The following is a 23426-nucleotide window of genomic DNA, read 5'->3' as shown; positions in this document are numbered from 1 at the left end:
TTCTTCTCCACTTTGGGAATCAACACACAAAAATAGATCTATTTAAATAAACAGAATATTCATTAACAGATGAGATGTCCTCAGGCTGCGTTGTCTGTTGCGGTTCATCTTAAATAATCATCAGGAGGCCAAAGGTCAGTATGAATAAAAAGCACAGTGCACGAGCCATATATGTTTTCAGTTTTTCAGTTCACAACATGTTTCCAAGATAATACTGGAAAATGTTCTCAAAGCCAGCACCTTCAAGCAACGCCTTTTTACTTAGTTCCCCGAAAAAAAAGCAACATTGTTTTGAACAGTATATTTGATCTCTCTCTCATTCTGTCTTCATGGAGTCTGTAGACTATGAGCTCTCTCTCCTCACTGGAAACTAATGCAAGAGCCGGCAACTTCTCCAGCACAGCACATCCTGCTGGGTTCTGCACACTGGGCTCTAGTTCTTGTCCCAGCTAACAGAGGGCCGGGTGTGACAAGGGTCCGGAACCGAACCGAACCGATCCCCTATCAGACAAACAATATGTCCCCTCTCTCTCTCTTATGTCTCTCTGCCCCCCCCCCCAATCTCATCAGACACCCTGCAGTTCTCTGTCCGTGTGGGTGAGAGTGGGCAGCAGTACCAGCAGCAGTGCCCCCTGTTGGCTGGGCTCAGTAGTAGCGGTTGAGGCTGCGCGTGCCGGGGATGTCGGGCTGGCCGTTCATCCAGATCTCGCGGATGATGCGCTCGCGCTCCTCCAGCCGCTGGGCGCGCTCCAGCTCCTCGGCCGACGTGAACACGTTGGTGTTGAGCGTCCGTTCGAAGCGCCGGTGCCGCCGTGCCGACAGGTCCGACGTGGTGTCCCAGTCCGACTCCGATTCGCTGGTGCTGCTGTTGCCGGGCTCCACCGCTGCAGTCTTGCCCGGCTTGCGGTTCCGTGGGACCCGCCGGGCCCTGCAGTCCGTGCGGCAGGAGATCTGGACCACCAGTGCCAGAAGAGTGACCACCAGGCCCAGACAAATACCACACACAAAGTACAGCGCCGCTCGCTCCGGGTGGTCTGTGGGGCAAAATCGATATCACATTAACATTCACATAACATAATATTACATTAACATTCACATATAAAACAAACTTCAGTATGCTTGCGACTGTTTTTACCTGACTTACAGTACATGATGTCATTGATATTACATTATCATTCACATATAAAAAAAACCCTTAGTATGCTTGGGACTGTTTGTTCCTGACATACATGAGGTCATGAGGACATTTGCGGGGCAAAAGGTATACAATACAAATCCACTATGAAGATTTAAGCAATATTTTATTGTACACAGCTCTTGTTACAGAGTAATTAAATCATAAAGCTTTAATTACACATTAATTATGATCACTATCAGCACAAACTCTGCAGTTCCATAAACTTCACTCTTTAACCCCAGTATTTGTTAGCATCTTACACTCCAGGCCTAAATGTACAGTTACAGGGAGGGTACACCGGACACGTAACTAAAGCGTTCCGTTTGCATTGCATCTGCTGCAACCATTAGCTTCCCCTATAATCAATGGAACTGGCTACACCAGACGTGATAGTGGCACGTACATTTGAAAAAAATGACTAAAACTATTTCTAAGCTAAGCGAACAGAGCGCTTCAGTTCATTTCAGTTCAGTTGCGGATCCGGTGTAGCCTTTCTGTTATGCTCTTAACATGGGCTATGAGATGTGAATTGTGTCCCACAACTCAAATCAGCTTTGATTTAAGGAAGATGATCGGTCAATGTCAGAAAATGGATAGTGTATAGTGTACTCACATAAGCATTTAAGAACATTAAAGGATCTACAGTCAGTAAGAGAACACAATGAGGTTTTGGGGCCAAGGAATGCTAACGAAACAGATTCTATTGTCTGTGTGCAGCTGGGGAGGAGATCTGTTCTGGCTGCATGGCTTGGTTATCGTACAGGCAGCCACTCAGGAGGGAACATGAAGAGCCTAGGGTGCTGTTTGTGTGTGTGTGTGTGTGTGTGTGTGTGTGTGTGCCGTTACTGTGGCACATGTAGCTGCCACCACAGCTGCCACCAGGATGCAGACGGGAGCCAGAGCTGAGCCAGAGCTGAGCCAGAGCTCCACGGTGGCCGGTGTCAAAAGCACTCATCATTTTCAGATGGTAATGTGTGTGAAAAACAACCGCGCAAACACACACACACACACACACACACACACACACACACACACACACAGTGAGTTCTTTTGGACATAAACGAAGATGGCAGAGGGGAAAAGCACATTTTGGGGTCGTTTTCTCCGAGCATCCAACAGTCACCCAAAACATGACTACAGAACATTAAATCTGAGAATAAGTTTATAATGACAGTCTTATTGAAGCCAGAGCTGATACAGTATTTCAACATGAACACTGTCAACACTAGAACTGTCGCGATTCCAGTTCCACAATGCAGGCAGCACACATACATTACATGCATAGGGTGTGGGCCACATGACACAAAGACAATACACATAGCATGGGTTCCATACATTGATTAAGCTTAGCTAGTTTACTAGGGCATATTGCTGGATTTAAAATGGTCAGGTCTGCCCTTCAATATCACCACGACCACTCCCCACATCTTACTATTTGGCAGAGCATCTCCAGACTAGAATCCCAAGGAAACCTAAAGTGCATTCTGTTTGAATGCATTCATTCGCAAATATTTAGACTTTTTGCACTCTGCTGTCAACATTATATTCTGCAGCATAACATGTCAGGATAGTTGTCATATGCCAACGACTGTCACCCATTCTTAACAGTGTGTTAGGAAGACAAGGTAGATCCACATTTGAGTACATTTAAACACACATATTAAGGACCCGATATGTTTAAAAGTCAGAACTGGCTCTGTTCCCTGGGTGTTGGCCTTCTCTGTGTTAGGAGTACGGAGATGGAGCCACAGGGCAAGGGTCACACTCACCTGCTATGAACGAGCAAGCAGCCAGCGCGTTGCTAATAATGGCCATCTCCTTGTTGATGACCTTGGTGTCCAGGTCCGGGCTCAGCGTGCTACCGGACATCTCATCCAGGTCGCGGAACCGAGTGGTGTCCTCCGCAGCGTAGACCCCTGACTCCCTCTGCTGCTTACCTCTTCTCACTGTGGAACCACAGAAACATTGCAGAACATTAAAGCTGCAGTTGACAAGTCTGACAGATGGGACTTAGCCAAAATGTTGAATGTTTACAACTCTCATGCCCCTCCCCCACTACCACCAAGAACCCTCTTATCGAGTTTGTGCTCGTCAATGCGCACCAGACTGCACCAGACTGTGATTGACAGTCAGATCTCACACAGCCCAGAAGAACTGGGAGCTATGGATTTTTGCAAAACAAATAACAGGCTCTAAGGAACCCACGAGAACAGACGTGTGTAGAGAACTTGTTGGTGAACACAGTTTCATGGGCAGGACATTCTCTCTTTCAACACAACAACATCTGCACACAAACAAACCATACGTAATTAATTTCTGATGCAGCTCCTCAATGTTTCCTCAAAACAGGACAGTGGCTCCGATGTCAATCAAAAAGGAGACAACATAAACATGAAAGGCAAACTATTTTTTTTCCCACTGCAGTCAAGAACATTGAGAACAAAAAGATGTTTTTTCATCCACACACCTCCCATATATTCATCAGTGACTTGATTGATTGTGGCTGTCAAGACGACTGCAAGTAAATTACAGGCTTCTCACAGGCAAATGCATAGAATACCCTCTAATCACGGGCTCCAACTTTCTTACTTGTGAAAATGCCAACGGTTGCGTCTTAACAAATAGAGCCAGAGCGTCTTTGAGCACATTTGTTTACCAAGAAAAAAACACAAGACTCAAAGAAGGAAAAAGAAGAGGAAAGTGCTGTTGATGAAACGCATTGTAAACACTTAATAAAAGTGAAAAGACTTGGCTGGTGGAATCTTTCCATAATTTGACTTTTCCAGTTGTTCTGCTCGGGGGGACAGACTGTGGTCAGATCTGGTCAACTGTGAGGCCACAAAGGCATGTGTGTCTGGGGTTCTGTCTCCTTCCGAAAGAAAAGAAAGACAGAAAGAAAAAAAACAGCCCTTTCCTTTCCTACTCCTCGGAAGTGCTCAGGACATTCAGACACACAGCTTCTGTTTCCAGATTCTCCCAAGACCCCTTTGGCCTGAATAAAAAAGTCAACCTCCCCTCCCTCCCTCCCTGAGATGCCTTGTCTACTTAGCCTGCATGACTTCCTCATATTAAGTCAAGGGTTCACCTTCACGTATCCTTGAAAGCTACTTGGCACAAAACATCTCGGTTCTCCTGGAAGTTAAATTCCTTACAAGTACCACAGTTTGCACTGTACTGTTAAAAGATAATGAGCTCTGCAGACTGAATTCACATGGTCCAGACAACGTAACAGCCAAATTCTGAATTCAAACCGAAATGCACAGGTCACACCAGGTCAGTAACTGGGTTTTTGGGTCCAAAAGCAGTGACGTTCACTGAAGCCAATGACAATATCAGCTTTCCCCTTGATTGAGTCCTGATGAGTGTTTACACGTTGCAAGGCTTTCCTGTAAGCCTCCTTAAACACAGACAGTTACTCACAATACATTGCACAACACATCATTCACATCATTGTTCAAATTAAGATAAGGCTGCTATTGACCTCGGTAAATCTCTTCTGGCGTATTTTTGTTGTTTCTGTTCACTAAACGCAACATCGAAAGAGCCAGGATGAGGAGGGGCTCCATCACGTCACCTAAACATCATCACCCACTGGAGATCCCCCAGCTTCCCTGACACCCCCAGCCCCCCCTACCCCACTTCCCTCCCCTGGCTTGCATTACTATCCCAACAGCCTCAGGGGGTGGGAGAGGGGGATTCCAAATCAACTCCATATGCTCCAAGCAGAGAGAAGCCATTTCCCAAGTTCACTGTCAGCAGCTCCAGACCCCATGGATACCACAAAGGCCCCTGCCTGGCTCCCAGAGCTGTTTCTGAGGGGCTCCCCAGCCAGCGTGTCCTCACCTTAACACTATGTTAACTACCCACAGGTGGTCAGCACTGGGCAGTGCACACAAACATCCCAAATCTAATATCCCAAAAGCATCTGAGTGAAATTGTGAAGTATGAACATGTAAGCCTACAGTACACAGGCAGCTTAATAACAAGTACCCAACAGTAAGTAGAAGTCTGTGTTCAGGCCAAACTACATGTACAGTATGCATGTCTTTTCTAATGGCAAAATGAAGAACAGTTGAAAAAGAAAGACATTGAGTGCATTTTTCAAATTCATGGCTAAAAACATGGTAACATTCTAATGAGGTGTTTTCACGCGTTACGTCCTGAAGCTCTTTTGTACATTCATGCAGAGAAGAACCCAGGACAGGAAGTGAGTTGGAGAGATGAACGTGCCGGTGCAAACTGACTGGCAATGACTCAGCCACCGCATCACTTGGCTGGCGTAAGCAGATGATATAACTCCACCCAAAGCCATAGTGTGAGGGCTACACATCACACTGTGTTATTAACCCTTAAAGATGTAGGTTTAGAAAACGTTCTAAGTTCCGCAACAATTGAAGGTTCTAAAATTCTATGTTGAATTCAATGAACCCAGATATTCTTTAGAACGTTCATTTCTCAACATTCCCGTCACACCAGTGTGACGGTACTCCTTTAAGGGTTAAGTGTACTGCTGCACAAGTAGTTAAACAGGACACAGTTGCTTCCAATTGACTACGATTGTATGGCTGTGGTTATGACTAGTTATATAGGCATCATGTTAATTGCATGTGTTTATGGCTAGCCCCTACTTGACTCGCAGTGAAGCCTGTTGTGTTCGGTTGTCCTCGAGGGACCTCACCTGTTCTGGCGTTTCCTAAGAGCGGGGGTGGGGGGCCATCCGGGGGGGTGTCATCTGTTGCTGTGCTGAAGCGCTCTTGGGGGAGGAGATGGGCTGCGGACAAGCGCTCATGGGTCTCCTCCAGCAGTCGTCTCAGAACTACACATACCAGGGCAGAGAAGACATGACCAAAGACAGAGGAGATGAAACGCCGTGAAGCCCCTGTGCTGAGTCACACCGTACCGACTAACAGAGAGAATCCTCTTACTGGCCCTTCTCTTCTCCTAATTCCTCCATGTGGACTCAGCTTGTCTGAGCCATGATTTTTAAAAAGGGATAAGGTGCATCTGTCTTTGCAATGATCATCAAAGCATGAAATGAGATTTTTTTTTTTAACTAAACAGCCCCAGTAGACAGTCAAAGCTCTCATTCAGGAATGAAAACATAAGAGGTGATACCTCATTTTCTTCATCATCAAATTTCTCCTCTGTGTCAGAGCACAAGACTAAGAAGACTCGGAGTGAGACAAGCAGTCAGTAAGACTACCACAGAAAGCTCTTAGAGTCCCAGGTCAAAGAAACTGGCATAACTAGCAAACTTGAGGTTCAAACAGATAGACTACAACCATGTTTTCTCTGGCCCTCAGTCAAGGGTCCTGATGCAGCAATCAGCTATACAGCCCAGAACAGAGCCATTTCATTAACAGTAACAGTTTTAAGGTTTTTTTGTTTTTGTTTCTGCTATCCAACCCTTTTTAAAATACTCCAGTCATCTATTAATAATACAATCAAGACGGCCAGGACAAAGTGAGGGTGCCGTTTGGCAGCAGACCACCGGGTCCCTGGGCCAGAGGCCTGTGGCGTTTCACGAGTTTGACCAGCGGTGCCTGGCGTCAGTCAGGTCCGCAGCCAACAAGCTCAGATGAAACTAGAACATCAAAGCCCACACAAACAATTTTGCTACAACAACCCCCCCCCCCACCACCCCGCCACACACACACACACACACACACACAATCTCCACACACACACACACAATCTCCACACACACACACAACACAGATAACATTAAAATGGTAGACACAGCCAAAACGACATCAGCCCAAGTTGGGATTTGCTCCTTCACCCTACTCCTTCATGGTTCCTTCTGCGCTGTTTAGCTCATTACATGCAACTTAATCCGACAACATTGATGACAGGAAGTCCATACAACCTGATATGCATTTATACTGTATATTTTGGCAAAGATATAGTAGAGATATGTAGCTTATAATTGTATGTATACAGTATGACTGAAATGAGAGTCTACGGGCTGGAGTTTTGGTTGCACAACTGCCTTTCCTGGGGCTCCCTGGTGAGCACTACTTTCACAGTATTGCATTAGGTAGAACGTCTGGCACGTTTATATGGACTGTGTCTGTCTATTAAAGGTTAAATGTCTGCTTTTGATTTAAGTTTTATAGTGAAGTTTGGTGCACTGATGCCAGCCAACAATAACGAGCAGAGTTTTTAACCAGAGTTGGCATTAATCAGTTTCAGGTGGTGTCATTATACCTGCTGTATGAAACCAGAGTCAGAGTGAAATGTGAGGTTGACACTAACCGATCTGCCACTATTGCACTGGGTACCCAAAGCAGACCACCCACTGGGCAACACCGTAAACAGCGACTCAGCTCTAAAAACAGAAGGCAAAAGTCTAAGTCCCTGTTGACAAAGCGTGTCAGCTTCGAGCTGGCTCGGCATTCTTCAAGGCTCGCAGGTCCTCTGGTCAGCACCCGGAACAAAGTGCGGAGACAAACAGGTGGAGCAGCTGCCAGACTGGGGGAGAGGCAGCCCAGCCGGGAGGGCACGGGAGACTTTTGTGCTTACTTCAACTTCCCTCATTTTCAACGGGCTATGTCTACCCTCACATCCCCAGCCTTCAAAGGGTGTACACTTGGCTCGTAAGTAAAAAAATCGCATACAGCACACTCATGGGTAAGACTTTGATATGGAAATAGGCAAGACGGCCTAATCTGGTCAGGCAAAAAAAACTGTGTGATGGCGGAGTTTTGAAATCATGAGGCTGGAGAACTATTAGAAAAGCTGTTTGCCAGGGGCAATGAGTTTCCTCATGAGAAAGTCAAGAGTTTTCTCAGAGAAACAGAAACACGACCCCTCTCCTATAGCCCCTGTTTCCCTCATCGGTCTGTCCGAGTGAAGAAAGCAGCAGGCTGACGTAAGGCCTGCTGGCTCCAGGGTCAGGCTGTGATGATGATGGGGCGCAGTGTGCGATCATGACACCCTCATCCCAGATAAACAAAAGGAGCGAGAGGAAGTGTAGGGAACCGGAGTCAAGAATAATATCGGAACAATTGGAAAATGTTATCTCACTGATGTGTTTGGCTCGTCGTGCTGGAATGGTGTTGAGCAGCTCAGTGAGGTCCCTGTATTTGAAATGGCGGGAGAGAGAGAGAGTAAGAGAGGGAGAGAATTGAATCCAAATGGGAAACCTAAAGCCACGGTGAAAAGGAAACACTCAACGCTTTCATCTTTGTTTGCACAGCGGATGGAGATCAAACTACCTTCCACCAGAATGATCCTTTTTGTAGTGTTAGATGTCCTATTTTAAGGAGAAAGGTTTTTAAAATAGTGGGTAGAACACACACACACACACACACACACACACACACACACACACACACACACACACACACACACACACACCACAGGCTGAGACCTCGCAGCTGGTTGTGATAAAGGGAGTGGCGACAGTACATTGGGCTCATAGAGAATGAGCTTCCTGCTGTCCTCCATCATACTAATGCTGACCTCAGTCATCCATCATACTCCTCCAAGACCGACACACCCGAGAGGAGAAAAGGGGAAGAGGACCAGAGGAAAGAATGACCGATGAGGACCTTGGAGAAGAAGAAGAAGAAATGGAGACAGGACAGTATGATGGAGAGACACAGAGAGATGTGGATGAAAGGAGAGAGAAACTGAGTATATCTGTTGCTAGCTGATCGTGCTATTTGCTTTGACACAACTGTCATAAGATATAGCCAAACCAGTGCAACACTGGAATTTAAGTTTGTTTGAGTGAGGGGTTGTACCAAGACAGAGACAGAGGGACAGAAACGTGTGGTCCACACATGACAGTGTATGTGTGTGTGTGTGTGTGTGTGTCTGTGAGAAAACACACTGTCCTCGTCTGTTGCAGTGTGTGACAGTTTGCACTTGATGTCTGAGCAGACAGCCCTGCCAGCACGATCCTCTGGCACATCCTCCAAATGAGACATAAACAGAGAGCCAGAGTGAACTCACACTCACCCACACACTCACAGTCACACACACACACAGTTCTCTCTCTCCCGCGCAGTGACAGTAGCTGTAGCCAATGGCGACGGTGGTGACTGTGTTTTTCTCTTGCCATGGCCAGCTCCACGCAGACTGCTGACTGAGCCTGTTTGCTTTGTGCGGGAGGACAGGAGATAGCTGTGCCACTAAGCACGCGTTGTCATCACATACCTACACTATGAGCACCCCACACACACACACACACACACACACACACACACACACACAAACACACACACACACACACACACACACACACACACACACACACACACACATACACACACAGCTGCTGATGATAGCATCTGATACTAGAGAGACTTTGGCCCTGATCTGGCCCTGATATTGGACAGAGTCTCGTCCTGATTCTCCCAGATCTGGTTTGGTCCTGATCCACCCTTCATCTGGTCCGGGCCTGACAGAAGCAGAAGCAGCTGATTCTGGAGAGAATCTCGCTTTGGCTCGGCCCAGATGTGGCCCCAGTTCGGCCCAGAGTGGCTCTCCTATCTAGGCCAGGGTCTGCAGCCCTGTGTGAGTGCAGAGGAGATCTTTGGAGCAGTGGAGGAGGCATAAAGGGGGAGTGCTGTGTCTGCATGATCTGCTCTGACGGGAGAGACGAGGAGGAGGAGGAGGATGAGGAGGAGTCAGGAGCGTGTGACCTGAGACAGAGCGTCTCCACAGAGATCTTGTGACCGTGACGACGAGGATGAGTAAAAGCTAAGCTCAGAGCGATGCCCTGTTACGAGATTACGAGCAGCAGTCCATGCTGACCTCGTCTGTCGGAAACAATACGCCAGCAGAGAGAAATGCAGGCCAAACAACAAACCTCCACTTCCTCCGCACGATAACACTGGAGTCTTGGTTAGCCCACTACAATACACACACACATACACACACACACACACACACTCAGAAACACTCGCAATCTCACAAAAACAGAGCACTCCATGCACACACAGATTCAAATACACAAGGAAACGGCACTTTTGTTATCTTGTATTTTTGGCTAACCAATGAGAAAGACACACTGGCCTCTACTTGCTGTGACACACTTGATTTATTTCCATTTCACTGCCCTGAGTCTGTCCACCTCAATCTCGTTCCACTCACAAAACACGGCTCTGAGATTATCCAGTCTCAGGAAAGAAAAAAGAATGGCAAACATCCTGTATAAACCCCCCCAAAACTACCACACACACACACTGTCTACACACACTCCCTCCACACACACTTTCTCTCTCTCTCTCACACACACACACACACACACACACACACTCTCTCTCTCTCACACACACTCTCCTCTCACTCACACACACTTTTTCTCTCTCTCTCACACACACACACTCTCCTCTCACTCACACACACTCTCCTCTCTCACTCACACACACACACACACACACATCCACACACACTCTCTCTCTCTCTCACACACACTCTCCTCTCACACACACACACTCTCTCTCTCACACACACACACACACACACACACACACACACACACACACACACACACACACACACACACACACTCTCTCTCTCTCACACACACTCTCCTCTCACACTCACACACACTTTCTCTCTCTCTCTCACACACACACACACACACACACACACACACACACACACACACACACACACACACACACACACACACACACACCTCTCTCTCTCTCTCTCTCTCTCTCTCTCTCTCTCTCTCTCTCACACACACACAGCCACACCACCACCACCACCGCTGCCCGGCAGACCCCTATGGGCTCAATGGCAGGCCCCTGACTGGGGGACTTGAGCCCTGCAGATTAGACATGGGAGCTGTATCCTGCATGCTAAGCTCCTGCATACTGGGAGAGTCACTGGCTGACAGCACACTCTGTCAAAATACCCCTTTAACAAACTCTGTGTTATGTTATTCAATGAAAATATGTTTTCAAATGCAGGTCGGCTTGTCTTTTGGAATACAGCATCCTTAACGATCATAGAGACCCTCACAGTGAGGGCTAACCACTGCGAATAAACAGCTCCAAATTTCAGACAGCTTGTTGTGTTTAGACAGTTGTGCAATTCTGGGAAAACCCATCACATGGTGAAATAAAAAATCCTTGATTTCTGCTCCATTTCAACCTTCTCTGGAGAAATTTCACCAACTGATACCATCCTAGCAACATCTTGGACACCGTCCCCTAGCAACATCCTGGATACCATCCCTGCAAAATCCTGGGTGTTGCTAGGATGGCATCAGAATCATGTTGGTGAAATGTCATACTCTGGTCATGCAAGGGGCCAAACACAGTTCAATGGTTTGGATTCCCATGGAGCACAGTGTGTTTACTAAGGACATCAATGATCAGATGAGGATTAGTAATGTCCAAGTGCAGAGAAATGTGATTGAAAATCCAGAAATACAAATATAGACCATCCACAGAGGTCATCTTCCAATATTTTTATCTTTTCATTATTTTTAAAAATAATATAATGCTATTATTTTGCAGCAAATCATATCATTTTATATTATTTGGTGCAAACCTCTTTTTTTGTGGACGTTAGACCATGTTATTTCTCGTTTGGAAAAATGCGGCCTAAAGGTAAAGTCAGAGGATGTCAGGAGCATGTCAGGCTGGTTTGATGGTGAAGTGCTGACTCTTCAACACACACACACACACACACACACTGTCTCCACCTGTTTCTCCTCTCTCTCTCTCTCTCTCTCTCTCTGCCTGTTTCTCCCTCTCTCTCTCTCTCTCTCTCTCTCTCTGCCTGTTTCTCCTCTCTCTCTCTCTCTCTGCCTGTTTCTCCTCTCTCTCTCTCTCTCTCTGCCTGTTTCTCCTCTCTCTCTCTCTCACTCTCTGCCTGTTTCTCCTCTCCCTGCTCCCAGTGTCAGGCTCTCCCTCCTCAAACATGCCAGGAATGCAGCACCTTGATCTGCATGTGGTGTATGGAGAGGGGGTAAGGGAGACATGGAGGAATGGGGGTAATAAGAAGAAGAGCGGGAGAGAGGGGAAAAAACTACAGAGGGCAACAGAGTAGACACACTGAGTCAGTCATTTCCTCCAGGCACAGCCAGACAGATAGACAGACAGGCACACACCCACTGTCTGTTCTGTTTTTTTTTTTTTACCTTAACCCAGACATAAGACAGACACAGAGAGAGAGAGAGAGAGAGAGAGAGAGAGAGAAGCAATGAGGGGCAAATGAGTAGAGGGTGGAGGGAGAGAAAAGGAGATAGGGGAGTCATAAGAGAACGAGTTCCAGAGACACTGAGCTCAAAGAGATGTAGCGAGCGATGGAGGAAAGAGCCAAATTCAGATAGACAGAGAAAAAAAGACATCAAGATAAAATGGCAGACAGGAAGAGATAGTGCAGGGACAAAGCGTGTGGAAGATAGAGTGAATGAGAAACAGAGAGAGAGAGAGAGAGAAACAGAGAGAGATAGTGACACAGTTTCCTCTCTTGGGCATCCCTGTTCAAACAGCAGCAGCGGTGGCAGTGGCAGTGGCAGCTAACATGTCCGTCTTCCCCTCTAGCATCACTAAACAAACACACAGGGAGTCTGGCTCATGCATGCATACACACACACACACTCACACTCGCACACACAATACCTCTCTGTCTTGCTTGCTCACACACATTCACACCCCCCCCCCCCACAAACACATACACAAACACACACAGCCTCTTCTCCTTCCTGACAGATCACATTCATAACACACCCAAACAAACAAACACATATCCAGAGTGGCGGCCCCCCTAGGCCCTTTCCAGGGGAGTGCCGTAGCGTAGCGTACTACGCTGCAGCAGAGCCACGCTTTGTGAAATAACACCCTCGCTGTGGGTGGACACAAGCTCCATCAAGCCCTTTAATGATATCATAACCCAAGTAGACATTAGTCAGAGAGGCAGTATAATCACTGAATGAGCACGGCTGAGTGAAGTCATGTCCGACTGTCTCCAACGCCTAGAGAGGCCTCTTTGATAGTCACGCCTAATGGTGACCAAATGTGGTCATCTCATGTCAGGATAATCAGGGAACTTTTGTCCAATCAGATCAAGGACGTCTCAATCAGTTTGTATATCTTGGCAATAAGATCCTTTTATCCATGTATCGACATACAGTAACTTCCCCCTTTGTGTTTAAGTTAAGCACGTATCGAGTTTTGTATGGGTGGTGAATGTGAAGTCTGCTATGTTCAAGACAGAAACTAGCAACATACAGTATGTTAATTACTCAATTTCACCCTTTATTTCATCATATATTTTCCAAAACCATAATGAGCAGGTGGCAGTAATTAGTACTGAATGAAAGCATTAGCACAACCAGTAATAAGCCAATTTCACAGTGTCCAGGTGTCCGGCCTCGTTGATGTTAATGATGCCTTAATTGGCAGGGTAAAACTGCTTTCTGCTTTTGTCTTTCCTGTGGACTTTCTTTTGCTGTCTATGGGAGAGTGCTGTTCCACAGGAAGCTGATTTACACAGCGGCCCCATCTTGTGAAATGGGCTAATTAGCATGAATATGAACTGAAGATACCAAGTCTTTGGCCTTTATGGAGCAGATGAGACACTAGAGAGAGGATCAAATGATAGAAAAGCTTAAGCATGGCCCAGGATGTGATGCGTGCCATGCTAGAACACTGGGCTGTCTTCTAGACTCTACACTCAGGACCCAGGAGCCAGGATGTGATGTGTGCTGTGCTAGAACACTGGGCTGTCTTTGAGACTCTAGACTCAGTCTCAGTCTCAGTCGGAGAGTTTTCCTGCTCTACAGTAAGCACTCCAAAAATGAGTAGCCTCCCATTGAATGAGATGACGCTGAACCTGAAGGGAGAAACACAACTATACTGCAATGCTCTTTATGTAAGAAACGCATGGGTGTGTTTCACACTGTGAACAACTCAACCACCAGCTCATTGAGTTCCTAGTGCACCTGTCCATAGCTGACGGAGTTTGAGTTTGAGCTTCTCTGTTTGAAAAGCACTGAACCTCATTTGGACATGTAGGATGCCAAAGAAAAAGCAAAATGTGATCATTTTAAATATTCATACAACAGTATCCCTAAACAATAGAAGATCCTCAGAGGGGGCTATGCAGTTTGCTGACTCTTAATAAAACAGAAGAAAAGAAAAGAAAGAAAAAACGTAAAACCCAAATGAAATGCAACGGACGATTAAACCCAGTACATCGCTGGACACGGAGAGAGCAGACCCAGGGATGACCCCAGCCCTGAAGGACAGGTCAGCGAGTGCAGGCGTCAGCTGAGTGTTCTCTCTTCAGCGGGCCGGCGGGCCATGGTACACTGCTGGCAGACCTCGTAGCGCAGCAAGGATGTCTTGGGTGGTCGTGGAGGAGAAAGGAAATAGACCGGAGCTCTTTTAGTGTGAGTGCACCACGCTTCAGCGGCCTTGACGGAACTTCCTCTTTGTGAAAGTGACACTTTCAGACCATCAAGTTCGCTAATAAAGACTGGGCTTTGTGAGGAGAGCAGCACAATGCCAAAAATGAGTCAGATTTTTTTTTTTATCTGTGTTTCAAAAAAGTCAAAAAAGCTAACACACTGCACGACCTGATTGTAGCAACTTGTTGGACAAACTATACAACTATTAACTCAAATCCATCAGCACACCAAAGCAGCTACTAGTAGCCCACCCCTCCCCTCTCTCTCTAGCTGCCTGCAAGCTCATTTCTCTTTAATTGCTGAACTTTCCCTCCCCTCTGGTAAAACTAGCATTGGGGAGTAGATCCATGAAAACATATTAGAGGAAAGCTTTTGGTATGCCCTGGTTTCCATCCCCCACACACACACACACACACAACCACCAACAACTCCCCTGCCACCACTGTAATGTGTGGTTACACACACACACACACGCACACACACACTGAAACCCCCTGCTTTCCCGAGCAAAATGGTATTTTAATGAGGGTATTGGGTTGGGGGATGGGGGTGTGTGTGGGTGCCCTCATAAAAGTGACCACATGCCCACCGCCGGGCCCCTGTGTTCTGCTTGAGTGTGATTCCTTCTGACACTGACCTTTCCACCCCTCCTAACAACGTCCCCCCAACACACACACACACCAACCACCAGCTCCGGTGCTACATCTTCAGCTGATTAGTCTACTCGCTTGCCCCAGCCGACCAGCGCTGCCAAAGGTGCACTACACACACGCACACACAGAGAGAGAGAGAGGAGAGAGAGAAAGGGGGTAAGTGAAGTCACACACACACACACACACACACACACACACACACACACACACACACACACACACACACACACACAGGAGCAAAGAAGGCGAAGCCCAAACTACAAACATGGCAAAGTCTATCGTTTAGCACTGAGGACCTGTGGCCGGTTGCACAAAGCACCTTAAGTTAAGTTTTTCCCTTAAAATCTGATTTAAGGGTCCTTTAAAATAAAAACGGTTGCACAAACACCCTTAAGTTTTCTCCTTAAGGTTTCCTTAACATGTTCCCTTAGTATTTAAGCGTTTGTCCTTATCTTGTAACAAATCCCTTAAACTGTTGCACAAACGACCTTAGTAGTCTAACTAAGGGGAAAAACCTAAGGGACATCTGACTCTACCTTAACCATATTATTAACTGAATTGATGCTGATAAATGAAGTTTATTACTTGCTACCTGGATAATTTCCGCGAATATTATTAAGGTAAGATGAATGATAAGATCATTAAGCTTTAGGCCTACTGTGTTTGGTGGGTTAACTAACGTCATCGCGGCAAAGGCAGTTAGCTGTAGGCTACAGCTGTTGAACAATCTCCGTGGAAACTATAGAATGTTTGTGCCGGAAAATCCCTTTCAGTGCAGTAAATCCCTTGACATTTCTCCTTAACTAAGGAAACATTTTAAGGTATTCTGTGCAACACCCTTAAGTAAATCCCTTACCTAAGGAGAAATTAAGTTTTAAGGGTCATACTTAAGGGAAAAAACTTGAGGTGCTTTGTGCAACCGGCCACTGAAGGAGAGAGGGAGAGAGGAGAGAGAGAGGAGAGAGAAGAGAGGAGGAAAGAGGGGAGAGAGGAAGAGAAGGAGAGAGGAGGAGAAGAGGGGAGGAAAGTGAGGAGAGAGAGGAGGAGAAGGAGAGAGAGGAGGAGAAGGAGAGAGGAGAGAGAGGAGGAGAATGGGAGTCTGACTGCTGAGGGAGTGTGGTGACTTACGCAAACCTACTGACATCTGAATGAGCAATGGCATCCAAACCAGAAATATGCATTCATAAGTGACATGTACGCATGCACACACTTATGGTATATACAATGTGTTATCTAAGTATACAATCCATGAATGAAACACACACACAAACACCCACGCACACACCCACACCCACACACTCTCTCTCTCTCTCTCTCTCTCTCTCTCTCTCACACACACACACACACACACACACACACACACACACACAACGCAAACACAACTCAAGTAAGTCCAGCAGCTCAGCTGAAAGGAGCAACTCTTCATCTCAGCACTCCTGGTCCAGCAGCTGGATCACTACTCTGTCCACCCTGGACAAGCCCTGCCTCTGTGTGGCTCCTGCGTCCCTTTTCCACAGGCCAGTAGGTTGACCAATCCCAGCCCAGGGCTACCCAGCCTTGAACAAAGATCCACTCTGTGTCCCTGGTCACTGCCCCCTGGGCAGTGAGGTGAGGAGACAGAGAGCAGGGTGTGTGTGTGTGTGTGTGTGTGTGTGTGTGTGTGTGTGTGTGTGTGTGTGTGTGTGTGAGGTGGCCTCTGTGTCCCTGGTCACTGCCTCCTGTCTAATGGTAGCCCAGGGCGAGCTGAGGAGAGAGAAAGTAGGGTGTGTGTGTGTGTGTGTGTGTGTGTGTGTGTGTGTGTGTGTGTGTGGTGGTGGTGGGGTGGGGCTGGGGGCTGCAGGACGTGACACAAAGCTGCTGCTACATACACATGCGCACACACACACACACAGGCACTTACAGATTCGCACAAGTAAGCATATGCAAAGGCAGAGAGATGCACTTAGTCACACAAAGATACACAAATAGAGTAATATACACAAAGACACACACAAAGGCACAAACACACTTATGCACACACTTGAACTCACTCATTCATACAAGCTTGTATACAAGAGGACAAATCCACTCACAGAAAAAGAAGCACAACACACACACACACACACACACACACACACACACACACACATACACATACACACAAACATACACACCAAATGCCAGGAAGTAGTGGTTCACATCTGCTCTTTTTATCAGAGCCCCTCAGGAAAAGGCACCAAGAGTAGGGAGAAAACAGAGCGAGAGAGAGAGAGAGAGAGAGAGAGAGAGAAAGAGAGATATGGAGAAAGCTGAGAGAGAGAGAAGGAGAGAGAGAGAGAGTGTGTGACGGGGGATGGAGGAAAAAGAAAAGGTAGAATGTGTTTATGAGAGAGACAAGTTCAGGAAGAGAGCCCTGGGAGAAGCGCTGCCTCCCATATGGATGACTGGCAGCTGGGTGAGTACAGCCCAAAACACACAGACAGAAGGTGAAACACACAACAAAGCTGTTCAGAGACACAAACTGAAGCTCTGCTGGGGGGGTGGGGGTGTGGGGTCAGGTGGACTAGTCTCCCACAGGATGCAGGAGAGTTCACTCTAAGGAGAGCCTGTTATCAGCCACACAGGCCCAAATGCCTACTGATAGAAGGATCAGGACAGATGACATGATGGATATCACTGCATATGCCCCAGCATGTGGCTGTGTGTGTGTTTGCTTTTATGTATATACACACACACATATCATGCATGTGTGCGGTGTGCATGTGTGTGTGTGTGCGGTGTGCGGTGTGCGGTGTGCATGTATGTGTGTGTGTGTGTGTGTGTGTGTGTGTGTGTGTGCATGTGTGTACTACACTGTACATCTGTGCTCCTCTGTGTATGTAGCTCTGGCCCCCTGGGGTTTTGTCCCTCCTGTCAGTTCTCCACAGAGCAGCACACAGGGAACGGGAACAGGAATGATTTAAGGGCACAGGGGGGCAAACACCTGAACTTTTTACACACTACACTGTCTCTCATCTGTCCAAACACCTGAACTTTTTACACACTACACTGTCTCTCGTCTGTCCACGAGACAGACCCCCCGCCCCCCAACATTCTCACAAAAAAAAATCACTGGCAGCTGGCCTATCCCACCCCCACAACCCCCTTCTGAGGGAATGTGACTAAAATTGACTCCCAGCGGGTCTCGGGAGACCTTGACCCCACCCCACCCCCACACACACACACACCTCCTTACACCCCACCCCTCCCCCAGCCCCCCTTCAGTAGACTTGCGTGAAGGCAAAAAGATCTCCATCTTAACATGAAGTGTTAGAGGAAGTCCTGATAGCTCTGCAGTGTGAGCAGACGAGCCCAGAGAAGAGCTCTCTCCCTCCCTCCCTCTCTCTCTCTCTCTCTCTCTCTCTCTCTCTCCCCTCCCTCCCTCCCTCTCTCTCTCTCTCTCTCTCTCGAACCCCCACCATGTTGTCATTACACGCACAAAACCACAGAGTTGAATGGCAGGGAAATTGGGGGGCGGGGGGGTCCTGTCTTTTAAACTAACTCAGTAGGCGTGACGTGTCTGTGTCTGGTGAAACACACACACACACACACACACACACACACACACACACACACATTCCTTCCCTCACAGTTGTGAACAGTTAGCGGTCATCGCTTGTAGATAGATAGATAGATAGATAGATAGATAGATAGTCTCTCATGACAGAGGAACAGAACACTGGAATTCAGCATCTATTGTCTGTATGTTTGCAGTGTGGTTTCCCTGACCATTCATTTGGGTATAACTGATGCTAGTGACCAGGCTGAAGCCTTCTGTTTGACGTACACCATCAAACGCGTAATCTGTAATTCTCTCTTCACATTAAAAAAGATCATGAATGAAATGACCACACATTACAATAGACCCACACAGAACACTCAATCAGCTGAACTGAACTTGCTTAACATCATACCTACATGGAGATGCTGCATGACACAGACAACGAAGTTACCAACAGGAAAAAGGGTATTATTATATTACACAAGGCTATTTTGTCCAAGCTAATCTACTTGGCGTCATAATCAAAAGCATCACTGTCATTCTGGGGCTGATTCAAACAGTTGACAATATCGTCTGACGATGCAGGAGTATAGTATAAGTATAAGTATATATACTTTTTCGATCCCGTGAGGGAAATTTGGTCTCTGCATTTATCCCAAAGTGAAACACACTCAGCACACAGTGAACACACAGTGAGGTGAAGCACACACTAATCCCGGCGCAGTGAGCTGCCTGCAACAACAGCGGTGCTCGGGGAGCAGTGAGGGGTTAGGTGCCTTGCTCAAGGGCACTTCAGCCGTGCCTACTAGTCGGGGTTTGAACCAGCAACCCTCTGGTTACAAGTCCGAAGCGCCAACCAGTAGGCCACGGCTGGCCACAACAGGAGCAGCGCTTGGCCATCAGGCTGATTCACTGAACTGACTGAGCTCCCTGGGAACAACCTAAAGTCAATTTCTTAACCATGAATACCCTTATTGTAAAAATACAATCGCCGCTACGGTTGTTTACAAGTGAGAGCAGGGAAAACAAATCAGCCCTCGCGCAGTGCAGATTCCTGATGGGTGCTTGCTCGCTCACTCGCTGAAGTGAAAAGTTGAAACGTTACACTTGGTCCTCGTCCTCTCCTCTCCAGATGGTGAGCGACTGGGTTTGGAGCTGACAGCTCCACAGAAGAAGTAATCCACTCGGGCAATTCCAATTGAGTGACAGGGCGCTTTCAGCGGAGAGAGAAAAATTAAAAGCTAGAACGAAAAGATTCCCTCCTGATCCCCGATTGAAAAAACACAGATCTGGTCCTCGGAGAAGAGATAATAACACACACTCTCGCTGTTGAATCAACAGAGTGGTTCCCAGCGCTGAGACGGCAGGCGGCTATCCACGTTCGAGGGAGGGAGGGGGGGTTAGTTGCAGCGGCACGGAGCGCGATCATGTCGACCCAACCTCAGGCAGCCTGTTTCGGGCTCAGCTGGCCCCGTGTGCGGCCGGTGGGGTCAAGCCACCGGGGCTGCAGGAATGTGACACAGAGAAGGAGGGAAGGAGAGACGCCGACTGCACGCACACACACACACACACACACACACACACACACACACACAAAGCTCCACACACCGAGGAGCTGAGTGGAGTGTGTGGGAGCGAGTGGAGTGAGAAGCGAAGGGAAAGAAAACAACTAGTACACAAGCCGAGTGGAGAGAGATAAAGAGAGAGAGAGAGAGAGAGAGGAGGAGGAGAGAGAGAAGGAGGGAGTGAGAGAGAGGCGAGGGGAAGTGAAGTGCACTGCTGACAGAGCGCACTGAGAGAGAGAGAGAGAGAGAGAGAGAGAGAGAGAGAGAGGGAGAGAGAGAGCGTGAGTGAGACAGAGAGACGGAGAGAGGGAGTGGAGTGAGTCAGATGGAGTATGAGGGGTTAGGGGAGGGGGGGCAGAGAGGGAGTGGAGTGTGTGTGTGTGTGTGTGTGTGTGTGTGTGTGTGTGTGTGTGTGTGTGTGTGGGGGGGGTGGGGGTTGGGCAGCAGTGGTAGAAACACGACATGACATGGGAATTTCATTCAGCTCCGACTGGGAATTTGCTTGCTAACTTTCCTAGTAAATCTGCCCTCGGGCTGAGGGAAAACACACACACTAACATGCTCTCTCTCTCTCATACACACACTAACTCTCTCTCACTCTCTCTCTCTCACACACACACACACACACACACACACACACACACACACACACACACACACACACACACACACACACACACACACACACACACACACACACACACACACACTATAGCTCTCTCTATCTCTCAACAAAGACACCGACACACTCAAACAAAAATGGAAAGAGTAAAATAGAAGAGTATTTTTCCCACAGGCATCAAAAAACTAACACGGAACAACTGAAACTGAAGAACTCACTCAATATATACCATAGAATACACTACACCAGAACACACACACACACACACACACACACACACACACACACACACACACACACGCACACACACCCCAAACTGCAGTGCTCTCACCTTAGAAACAGCGACCTAAGAGAAGCCATAAAGGGCATGAAAGTCAGCACCGACCCAGAGCAATTTTCCAACAGTCCTTTTAAAGCTACAAACTGGGCGCCCATGTGCGTCCATATGACCTTTTTTTTGTACTTTGCGGCCGCTCATTAAGTGCTGTTCCCAGTGCTTTTTATGGCCTCTTGAGGAGCCAGATAGGCAACAGCCAGACCGTGCCACGACCCTCCTCACCCTGCTCTCCTCTCCTCTCCTCTCCTCTCTCCTTCAGTCAGAGTGGCTGAAGCCAGATGCATCCAGGCAGAACACTTCACCTGGCCCCAGACGTCTGATTTTGGCTCTTTTGATCTTTCTCCCCAATCCGCCCGTCCTCTGTGTTTGGCAAAGAGGAGCACACGGTAGTGGTTGCGGCGGTAATTGAACGCCACCGCCATGATCAAAGGACTGATCAAAAGAGGTCTTGTTTCAATGGGCTGCTCTATTCTGCTGATCAACGTGACACAAGCAACAGATAAAAGCATCTCTCACACACACACACACACACACACACACACACACACACACACACACACACACACAATAACAGAACTCCTACGCTTGATCAACAGCATACCAGTAATACCATCAATATCAGTGAATACCTTCTCAGAACAGTATCTGAATAGCCACTTAGTTATCCCCCAAAACTACTGATCATATTATATATATATATTCCTTTCATCTAAACTATTGATTTAAGATAGCTTTTGGTCCATATCACACCATATCTGTATCATACAGAATTCTATCTGTCCATCTGGTACCCCAGTTTAACAATTTGGTGTTTGGAGGTCTTAAAGCACTGCTTTGATAGGACAGTGGATGGATGGATATTGGTATTCTGACCTAAACTCACTCTTCTTTTCAAATAAACATTCTCAACTAATAAGTGGATAATTTGTAGATGAAATACATCTGTAATCAATGTCCCTACAACAATCTAAGGAGTCTAGTCTCAATAGCATATTCTATTTTAAGACATTTCTTGTTGTACACAAAACAGCTCTTGCATTCTGATTATGTAAACTAGCAATTCAGGTTTGCTTCTTGAGCTACATAACCCCAGACACTGAGGTCATTACGTAACAGACAGTGCCATCATCCAAAGGCCAGTGAACCTTTCCCACCTCCAAAATAAAAACATTCACGTAAGACCACTTTTTTTTCAAAGAGAAAGAGAGAGAGTGATAACACTTTCATTTTCTAAAAGAGGGAGAGATAGTGAGAAATACTTTATGATGTGATCAGGAAAGACAGAGGAAACAGGAGGAAGAAAAAAAAGATAGCGAGACAAAAGTAAAGGAGACAGAGAGATAGACAGATAGATAGAAAGAAGGAGAATGATAAGAGAGAAAACGTGAGACACAGCATGAGAGAAAAAAAAAGAGTTGGAGAGAGGCAGGAGTGGAGAAGGTTGTGAGGAACGAGGGAGAGAGAAAGTAGAGTGGAGAAGGGTGTAAGGAACGAGGGAGAGAGAGAGTAGAGTGGAGAGGAGTATAAGGAGCGCGGAGCGAGCAAGCGGGCCGAACGCAGTGCCGTGGCACACAGCAGATTGCCATAGCGACCATGGCCCCGGCTCACTCATGGAGATCATTTGATTAGCAGGACGATGCACAAACAAAGCCTTACGTAAGGCCTCCTTACGCATCTTCCCCATAATGAGCGGGGAATATATGCGGCCGCACTCACACTAAAAAGGTTCACATTGCAGCACAGTGTAAAGATGCTGAATGGATTCATATCAGCACACTGTATGAGTCACGGTGGAGCCACTTAGGGCTTCATGGTTACAGATCTAATCCTGGACGTTTGATGATGTCCTCTAATGCTTATTGACCAGACAGCAGGCATATTTAGATGAATTATTTCTGTTCTGAGTTTCATGAATGATCCATAGAGACGACATTAGATTAAAATAAGGAACACTATAGATACATTATGTGGAAATGCATGTCTGTTAATAACTGTGTTTGTGTCTGTCTCTCGTTATGTACAGCATGTGTGTGTCTGTCTGGGTACAGTATGTCTATGTTTGTGTGTGTCAGTGTGTGTGTGTATGTGTATGTGCATGTGTGTTTTTGTGTATATGAGAGTTTATGTCATTCTATCTGTGTGTGTGTGTGTGTGTGTGTGTGAGTGGG

The 23426-nt window shown here is 47.0% G+C and overlaps 1 protein-coding gene across 2 annotated transcripts; it reads right to left on the bottom strand.

Annotated features, from left to right (window-relative positions):
* Positions 1-568: 568 nt before the first annotated feature.
* On the bottom strand, positions 569-20547 carry eva1a (eva-1 homolog A (C. elegans)). 2 transcript variants are annotated; one of them, XM_048228147.1, is made up of 4 exons: positions 19840-20547; positions 5856-5993; positions 2947-3123; positions 569-1034 (listed from the first exon to the last, which is right to left on the bottom strand). In XM_048228147.1, exons 3-4 carry the CDS (start codon positions 3044-3046, stop codon positions 646-648), a joined length of 489 nt encoding a protein of 162 aa, XP_048084104.1. In that variant the 5' UTR covers positions 3047-3123; positions 5856-5993; positions 19840-20547; the 3' UTR covers positions 569-645. The 2 variants fall into 2 exon arrangements, with proteins under 2 accessions (XP_048084104.1, XP_048084105.1); XM_048228148.1 differs by lacking the exons at positions 5856-5993; positions 19840-20547 and adding an exon at positions 3483-3536.
* Between the last annotated feature and the right edge of the window lie 2879 nt (positions 20548-23426).

The sequence above is a fragment of the Alosa alosa genome, chromosome 19, assembly GCF_017589495.1.
Source record: "Alosa alosa isolate M-15738 ecotype Scorff River chromosome 19, AALO_Geno_1.1, whole genome shotgun sequence".
NCBI lineage: Eukaryota > Metazoa > Chordata > Actinopteri > Clupeiformes > Clupeidae > Alosa > Alosa alosa.
The sequence above is the reverse complement of the archived record's forward strand: the minus strand, read 5'-3'. Positions and strand labels throughout refer to the sequence as shown.